General features: G+C 38.6%; 1 protein-coding gene across 1 annotated transcript in view; it reads left to right on the top strand.

Annotated features, from left to right (window-relative positions):
• The window catches only part of LOC122323313 (exostosin-1c), a 15,517-nt gene extending 6,620 nt beyond the window's left edge, over window positions 1-8,897 (top strand). Inside the window, exons 2-3 of the mRNA XM_043217059.1 lie at window positions 7,016-7,109; window positions 8,784-8,897. Coding sequence (XP_043072994.1) covers window positions 7,016-7,109; window positions 8,784-8,897 — 208 coding nt within the window. The remainder of the gene's footprint in view (window positions 1-7,015; window positions 7,110-8,783) is intronic.
• The last annotated feature ends 933 nt before the right edge of the window (window positions 8,898-9,830 follow it).

The following is a 9,830-nucleotide window of genomic DNA, read 5'->3' on the forward strand; positions in this document are numbered from 1 at the left end:
CATATGGGAAGGGTGCATGTAACAAAAATGTAATATAAAAAAAAACTATTTATTTTTTTAATAATCCAACAGTTTTTTTTTTTTATTATATAATATCAGATTTGTTTTTTTTCTTGTGTCCGACTTAAATACTGAAAATAGGGTAGTAAACTTCAAGGTTATTCTGAACAAGTCTTGCATCTGTAGTTTCACGCAATATGATACTTGAGTTAAAAATAAGACTTAAAGCCCAAAATAGTAATATTACATTGAATGAGACAAATTTGACCTGCATTAAAAAAAGAAAAAAAAGAAAAACCTGTTATTGGTTACCAGTTAGAGGACTGATATGCTTCATTGGAGAAGTGACACTGTCACTACAAGGAACTGTATGCAAACTCAGCTTGTATTTGCGTAAACTCAAACGGAAATCTCGGTTATGCACAGGTGTGTTTTTGTGTATAGAAGTGAAGCTGTTTTTTGCTTTCTCGACTGTGTGTGGTTTTGTGGTGTAATTGACATTGAGAGCTCTGAGAGCCTCTTTCCCTCCCTCTGTGATGTGACTCTCACCTTTTAAGTAGTGCAGCGTTTGAGGTGAAGGAGCACCATTTCTTTTAGGCTGATGTCATGGCTCTTCTTCGAAAGAATGTATCTGTTTAAGGGGATATAAGCTCCTATTTTGCACAAAGAAAGTCTGAAAAACGCAGAGTTAAATAATCTCTCTCAAAGAGAGAGTTGGCATGTCATCAGCCTGTGGTTGAATAAAGACATCAAAGAAAAAACCTTTGAGTGCATCTATTGCTATAAAACTCTACAGTTTATTGCTGTAGATTTCACCATCTCTGTTGTTGTCCAAGACATACAGGCGTCAGGTTTGTTGTTAGTTTCCTCGACTTTTATTTATTGAATTCTTTATGCTTTCTACTGCTGTAAGTTACTTTAGCACACACTTTCCTCCATCTCATCATTTATTTGATAGTTAATATTTCTGTAATTTATCTTTCACCATCCATTGTATGTTTTTTCCATATCAAAAGGAAATATAATACCCACATATTTCGACCAGAACAGGTTGCCAGGTGACAAGCTATTGTTTATTTATTTATTTTTTAAACAATTCCCCCATCTAACTTTTCTTCATTTTTATGTTCACTTCTCTAATTACATCTTTTCAGGAGTGGGGGTGGTGCTGTTAGTTCTTCACTCACTTCTCTGACTGTTTATTCTGAACAGACTCTAATGAGCGTTTCAATACGCTTGCTGGATTTCACCTAATTGTGATCTAAAACTGCAAACCATTCTCCACCGAAGCAGGTTTAATGGCACATGATGGCAGCACTTTATGCTTGAAGTGAGTCTGGAGATATCGGCAAGCTGCTTGAACGAAAAATTCAATCCTGCCGCTTGTCAACACGCAGTCCTTCGAATGCAGGTGCTTCATGTTACTTCGCTCTACTTCCTTTCCAAGTGGATATGAGCAGCAGCAGCCACGCTGTCCTTCTTCCCTGTTAATCCTTGTTTCTTCAGGCCATCTGAAGAAACGGCAGAGAAGCAGCGTCCTTCTCTCGTCATCTTTCTCTCTAGGGTTCCTCTGTGCAAGTGTCTGTCTGAGCAACATGACACCAGCCGCAGCCTCCTCCCAAAAGAAGCCACTGCTTTGTTAAGAACTTCTTTATGGATGGTGCTTTCTGTCCACAATGTCCAAAAGCCACATTCTGACCTCTGGTGACCGAGTCAGCGCCCCCCTCGTTTTTGTCAGTTCCCCCTCCAGCTATGTGACATGACCCAGTTCTAGGAGACACACCTGTATCGTATAACACTGTCCTGCAAAGGAATTTCTTTTGAAAGTGCTATTAGTACATGTCTCAGTCTTGTTTTAGCCCAAAAGAAAATACAAATAATGTGTTTAAAGAAAAAGCATAAGATTTTTTTTTTTAAATATTTGATAGATTTGATTTAAACCTTAATCAAGCACATATATCCGTTTGTCGCTATTGTAATGCAAAAAACAAAACAAAAACCAAATCTAGTTAATACATTAATACATTTAATTGCATAAAAATCTATTTCACTATATATAATTATAGGTAAAATATAGGTAAAAGCAAATGATAATTGTGTTTGTATAGCAATTCATTCATGGTTACTTTTTTTGGATAATTACAGAAGAATCAAGTAAAATGTCCAGATACGTTTTGATATAAATGATAATCTATAGTCTTATTGTTTTTAATTCAGCAATTACTACTTCTTCTTTTTTTAAGTACCTGGATATGCATTTATGAAATTTCTATCTAGCTATCTATTGTCATGCATTCGTAGCCATGCTGTGGTTTTTGGATTTGAAGGATAAAGACGGGTTTGTCTCTTTAGGGACAGTCTCTACAAGCAATTGAGAAGACCCCATCTGCAGCTTTGATTGCATGCCGTCCCTCTTTCCCTTTCTTCTCTGTTTTAGTCACATATGGTGAGGAGATATTGCGGGTTTAGCCCTAAAATAGAATAAATTTAAATGCGTTTGCAAATAAATGAGCTAATTATGACTTTTGTTCACCTTTAGGGGGTAAGGCTACAGTAGATGGTCTATTAGTAAAATAAACTCGTATTACCATAGAAAAAAAACACCTTTTCCATTTGTAAAAAGAACAAAAAGCCATCAATCTCAAGCAATAAAGCCAAACAGAACCAATGAATTTTTGTAGACTAGTTCAAAACCTCAGATAATAGGCGGTGGGATAATTTTACTTATCTGCCTTGCGTGTTACTCTTGTTGTTCATAATTTTTTTTATTCTTTTTTTTTTTTTTTTCCCATAAATGCAATTTTGCATTTTTTGGGTGAAAGATAGAATATTCAAGTTGTTTCTGTAAGTTGTCTGAATCTATTAAAGTTAGAAGTGCCTCTTTTTAACTCCAGCATAAAAGGCTCCTTTGATTTCTAAAGTTTGTCGATATAAACCCTTGACGAGTTCTGATAGGATGCAGTTTCCCCCCCATTGCGGGAATACACAGATTCAGACCAGTACAAAGGGCTGTCACAGTACAACTTCAGCCCACTTAGCTGTTTAGCGCTCTGACATCTCAGGAATATTTTAACCGCTGGAGTCTGTGATCTATGAAAGAAGCGACTATTCCATCTGTAAATGCTTCTCACGCAGGACTGGAGCGAGACCGCAGAGCAGGCTTGTGCTGACATGTCCCGAATCAGACTCGTGCGCAGTCACGTCATCGCAGTCCTGCCAACCATCTGGATATAAACTGGTGCTTTGAGACACATCTGGTCATCAACATGCCACGCTCTGAATTGCACTTCCAACTATTCAGACCCCACAGCCAGTCAGGGCTGAAATATTCCCTTTGTGGTGACAGGACAGACAGTATTTCACAAAGCGTGTCCCTGTATGCTGACAGGCCGGCCAATCAAGACACGTTTCTGTCCTCGTGCCCCGACAGGATAACTGGTCTGTACGGAGAGTGTCCCTGTATTGTGACAGGCCAATCAAACAGGAATGTGTCTGTGTGTGAGGACGGCATAGCCAGAATTCATCACAAGGCATAATCAACCAATTTGAGAAACCCTTTTTTGTGACAATAGTTTGTTTTGCTTAGTAGAGGGGAAGACGAACTGAAAAGATTTTCATGATTAAACTTGTCAAAATAAATTACGGTGCCAGTATAAGACAATCTTATCTTATGTCTTCAATACCAAAGCTGATCTTTCTGACAAGAAAATGCAGTTAATGGCACGACTGTCACTTAAATTCTGAAGACCAGGGATTGGATATTTATGTAAGATAAGTGATCGCATTGCATAGCCCGTTGCGGATGAATGGATGAATGGATGAGCAGACTGTATGTGGAGATAGAAGAATGGATATATAGATTTATAGATAATAATAATAGATAAAAATTTCACCTGCTTTTGCCCATAATTGGCCCCCTGATTTGATTCCCATGGTGTAGCTGGGGCACATGGCCATTATAAGATTATGTGACGGGGGTGTTTGCTGGAATGCCTCTAGGTTATCTTATGTTGTGGATGCTAATTGAAACTAGCATAAGCCCTCTAATGAGCACTAATTGCTGTAATGAATTAGTTACAGTGAGAGTTCTGGAGAGAGGACAGTGCGGACACTTCATAGGGCCGCACACATGTATACACACACACACACACACACTCATACCCGCAGGAAGCTGCAAGCACCTTTGTGTGGCCTGCTAATAACTGGCATGTGGGTATGTGAAATGACGGAAGGCTTTGTGTTACTTCATGCCAGTTTTATAACAATGAATATAAATACCGTGACTAATTATTGATGTTTCCCATTAAACTGTAGTTAAATTATTTTTTTCTCTTGTGTTTTTGGCATATGAATTGCAAGAGATCAAATTTAAGCTTTCTGTATAAATACAACTTTTTTGCTTGCTTGAGGTTTTGCTATGCATAGCAGAAATACTGATAGATGTTTAATTTATTTTGTGTATTGGTGGTTTTGAACTGCCATTTTCAGAGAATTGGTTCAGAAAACCGGGCTGAGGGATTTGTGCACATCATCACTTAAAATGTTTAAGAAGCCTTGAATTTAAACTCTTGATGAGTTCTAGCAATATAAATTTAAGCAATATCGGAATGATTTTAATGCACTTCATAGCTTAAAAATATTCCAGCAAGCCACTTCGGCATTTATTTGAAGTAGAAGTTTTGGTTTTTTTTTTTTACATTTTTAATGTATTTACCATCTCTTTTGATAAATTGAATGCATTATCTCTGAATATAACTATTCATTTCTTTCTAAATGGGGGAAAAAATACTGACTCACAGTAGTGCAGATCAAAGTTTGATTCATTTGTGTGAATCATTTCTTTTTAATCTCTTTGTTTCTGATGAATTGGATGTTCGATTGCTCAAAAATATTCACTTCTTTCCCTCAACCCTTTTAGTATCACAAAATATGCCATATTTACATTAATATGCCTATATAAACCTAATATTTTATGAATTAACCATTTTTATGCTAATATGGTCATATGACTTGTTTATCTGTTTTACTCTTTAGTTAATATTTGTGGGTTTTTCTCATGAGATTGATGTCTGGGAAGTGGAAGTCTTTGCCTTAGGCTGATTGTTCTGCGTCAGAAACGACAGCCATTTTGGCTCCTTTCCCAGTGAAGCTTTCATTCAGATGTGTGTGGGGGGGTGGTTTGAGAGAGAAAGTTTTAGAAAGTGGTGGAAAGCAAGAGAAGTGAAACGGTGGAGATTTTTAAAACATTACCTCATTGTGCGAGGTCCCCCCCATCAGCCATGTGCAGAACGCATATAATTAACACACTCCGAATGGAAGCATTTAGCCGGAGTTGCTATGGAGACGGAGCATAAAGCTGAGCTTAGGGCTGTGTTTGGGCAGGGTAGTATAATTGTACCCAACCTGTGAAATAAACACAATCACAGAGGGCGATCCTCATTTTTAGACCCTGATATCGATTCACTGGCAGGAAGTTTTCTCATAATACTTTAACACTGCTCTCTTCTCTATTGCATTTCATCTCGCATAGATGCTCATTGCCATGGATTCCCTTCACACAAACACTTGTGTGTGCCTGAGCACCATTAAAGACCCAAACAATTCTCGCTTGTGTATAAACACACATCATTACACCCTCTCATCTCCGCTGTGCTGTTTTAAGTGGTCTGAGCTTCCCAAGGTCAAAAGATGCTCAGTGCTGAGGAAATGAGTAAAAGGAGCTGCTTTGAAAAAATGTGGGCAATACACACAATGTGTAAAAAAAATTATATTTATATATAACTATATATATAATTATGAATCATTAGTTAAAATTAGAATGGAATACTTAGGACGTAATGCTTATTTATCCTCAGAGAATCTAGAGGAAAATGAGAAAAAAGAAACCAAAATCTGCAGATGAGCTGAAGGCCAGGGCTTCCATACCGCCTCAGCAACATTCTAATTTATTGACATGCACCTGTGTATATACATATTTGAGAAGGAAGGATGGCTGTAGGGAAGTACAAAATATGGAGAAATGGAACATATGGAAAAGACGACATCAGGGGAAAAAATTATATTAAATTTATATTATTTATATGTATATTTGCATCTTTTTTTGTGTGTGTGTGTAGTGCCATTTGTCTTTGTATGCTGGTTCACTGAAGAAAATTTAGAAAGAAAGGAAACAACAAAATGAAAGTGTTAGCCTGGTGACCAGTGTTTCATGGACTGTATGGAAAGGCATCATTTCTGTCCTGGGTTCACACAGTGAGGCATAGAGTCATCCTCAGTGTTTGCCGACTGTCTGATATTGCTCCTCAGGTAGCTAATCTATGTGAAATGGCACCACAGAGACCAACGCTCGCCCTCCAGCCTCATTCATATTCTATCACATTAACGCGGGATCAGTCCCATATCCAGACAGCTGGGACGCGTGCGTGTGTGCTCACACGCGTGCCTTGTTTGTTCACTTTGCGACAGAATGGCCTCTGTGCCGTGGTTTCGTTCTGTAGGGCTGTGTGTGTGTGTGTAGCCTGCCATTTCAGGCAGTGTTCAAAGTCAGCATCCACCAATGAGCTGAGGAGGCAAACAGCACAGCTGCTCCGGACTCAGCAAGATCATCACAAGGCAGATAATGGCAGCACGTGGAAGTCAGCGTCACACAACCTTCACCTTACATGCTCACCAGTAAATGATGAATGATTTTCTGCCTGATAAATAACTGCCTGCTCCTTTAACCTCCAGACCTTTTTGACGCTGTATTTTTTTTTGCGTGCGCGCATGAGAGGACAGGAAGCCATCTGTGTCAGCGCGGCCGCCCTGAGCTCAGAGCGCAGGGGCAGAGGAATGACTGTCTCTTTGATATGGGGAAAACATGGCCGTGTCTTCTCAGGCACCTGAATGTGTGCACGCTGTTCCTGGTCCTCGTGAATGTGCCTGTGTGAAACGGGCAAGTGTCACAGGCACTGGAGGACAGGGAAAAATCCACGGAAATCATTTGTGTCATTGGATTGTGTGTGTTTTTGTGCAGGTATGACTATCGTGAAATGCTGCACAATTCCACCTTCTGTCTGGTTCCCCGAGGACGACGACTGGGATCCTTCCGCTTCCTTGAGGCTCTGCAGGTGAGCACACATCTGTCATTCACTCGACATCTTTTCCTATTTTTTCCCCTAATTCTTTCCTGTTTCTTTTTCTTTTTGATTTCAGTTAGTTTCTATTTCCTTTTCTTTTAATCTTTTATTTTGTCCTGTTGTCTCGTTCTGTCTCTTCATTCCTTCCTTCCATACTTTATAATTCCACACTTCCCTATATCGTCCTTCCTTTAATTAATCCTCTTCATCCTCCCTTCCTTTAATTTTCTGATTCATTCATATACAGTTTCTTCCCTCTGCGTTCACATGCTTCCGCCCTTCCCTTTCTTCCTCACTTCCTTGTGTACTTCCTTTACTTTTAAACCTCTTTTATAGCTTCTTTCGACACTTTCTTCCTTTTTTATAGTTGCATACTACTTTTTATTCTTTTTTTTATTCCTTAATTTCCTTCCATTTTATCTAAATCCTTTGTCCTTCATTCTTTACTTGCTTCCTTTCTTCCATCCTTCAGTCCTTTCTTGTACTCTGTAAATCCTTTTCACCTCGTTCAGTCTTCCTTCTTTTCCTCTTTCCTTGTTTTTTGTACCCTTTCGTCTGATACTTTACCTCCTTTGGCATTCACTTTGCTTCCTTTTCTTGTTCACTTCCCTCATTTCATCCTCCTTTCCAAGTTCATTCTTTCTTCCTTACCAAAAACTTCCTTTTTTTTTTTTTTTTTTATCCTTTCTTGTTCACTTACATTCTTTCCGGTCCTTTCCTCTTCTGTTCCCTAAATTCCTCAATTCCTTTTGCAGTGTCCTTCCTTCTGCATTTCTCTCATTCCTTCCTTCCACACTTTCCTTCCACTTGTGCTTGCTTACTTTTGTCTTTTCTTTATTGCGCATTTCTTCCTCTCAAATTAAAAACCCTCACGTAACTAATTACCATTGCATCCTACTTCTTGTACCTTCCTGGCACCTTTTGGATGTCAACTAAAACAATAGCTGGTCCATTTATGAACCTTTCTTTCATTTTTGACAAACAATTATTGCCCCGCACTAGTTGCTATGAAGAGATTTTATCTCATATGGATAGAAATGTGGCCCTCACAAGCATTGGGAAGCAATTCTACGCTCGCACATACTTTGACATTAGCTCTCACATACGTGTGTGTGTGTGTGTGTGTGTGTGTGTGTGTGTGTGACCACTAGAGCTTAAGCCCTGCGGCTCTCGCTGCTCAGCTGACACCTTTATGACCTCTTGAGTGGCAGGTCCTCATTACGTCAAACTGCCGTCAGACACAACAGCTGCTCATCCCTCCATTTCTACACATCTCCAGCACTTCAAAGGAAATTCACTTTTCACTCCTCAGCCCTTCTTTTCTGTTTTAGTTTTTTTGGGAGGGTTTTTTTTTTTTTCCCACAACCTAGATATTTTCTGTCTCCCGCTCTGTATTTACTGTCATGACGTGTAACTGTATAAGTGAAGTGGATGTTGATCTGTAGGCGTCTGTACGCTGGACTCTTTGAGTCAGTATCAGTAACAAGGCTAATGGCTTTTCTGGCATTGAGTTGAAGCAATTTAATATGCGTCTCATTGTGTTTGTTCTGTTTCTTATTTATCCATGCGTTTTCTCTCTTTGTGCTGTCCTGTAATCAAAACACAGCACGTATGACTCACAGTGTGACCCTATCGCTCTGTGTGTGTGTTTTTGTGCGTTTGTAGGCGGCCTGTGTGCCGGTCATGCTGAGTAACGGTTGGGAACTCCCCTTCTCGGAGGTCATCGACTGGAACACGGCTGCCGTGATCGGAGACGAGAGGCTCCTACTGCAGGTCTGAAATCTAATGTGTTTTTACTGCTTCCTTTGCGGAGTCTTTTTTTTTTGTATTATGCCCAAATACTTTTAATAGTCATGTCAGACATAGTGGCTGAAGTCCAACTAATTAACTCATAAAATGATTCCCATCCAGGCATGCCAGGTATTCCATGGAGGTTTTTCTTTGTTAAATAGAAAATTCTGTTATTGTTTATTCAACCTCATGTCATTCCAAAGCTGTATGTCTTCTGTGATGCAAAATATATATATATTTGGAGTGTCTGGAGAAGTGTGTGGGGGGATTTTTTTGCAAATATGATTGGAGGGCGTTCTTCAAAATTATCCTCATATTCCACACAAGAAAGAATACAAATTTAACAACGTAAGGGTTAAGAAACGATGACACAGTTTTCAATTTTGGGTGGACTATCTTATGAACAATGGAAATGCTGGAGCTTCACTGGATTTGTGACTATTATTATATTATGACTGTCAAAAGATTAAAATATTCTTTTTTTTGGATGCTTTTAGTTCCTTTTTAAAGAAAGAAAAATGGTTCACTCAGCAGGAATATATCAAAAATTACTTGTTAAGCTTTGATGATAATTACGTACAAAAACTGTGAATTACATTTGTTAAACCTCCCATCTGGACTCAGTTAAAAATAAATTTGCCATTTAAGGTTTTTTTTAGAGAAAGTTTCTCTATGATTGTTCTCTGAACCATCAAAATACTGTTCGAAACGATCTCGGGTATGTTAAGAGAGAGAGGAAGCCATTCACTTGGTGAGTCTGTTTTTCATCCACAGTGTGAAAGAGTATTCTTTTTGATATTTATAATAATGCTAAATATTGTCAGATGTAATATGCCTTCAAAATAAACACACATTGGATTAATAAAAACACTGTATGGATTAAAGTAGTGACATTATGGAATAATAATAATGATAAAAATA

Source organism: Puntigrus tetrazona, chromosome 19 (assembly GCF_018831695.1).
Source record: "Puntigrus tetrazona isolate hp1 chromosome 19, ASM1883169v1, whole genome shotgun sequence".
Taxonomy (NCBI): domain Eukaryota; kingdom Metazoa; phylum Chordata; class Actinopteri; order Cypriniformes; family Cyprinidae; genus Puntigrus; species Puntigrus tetrazona.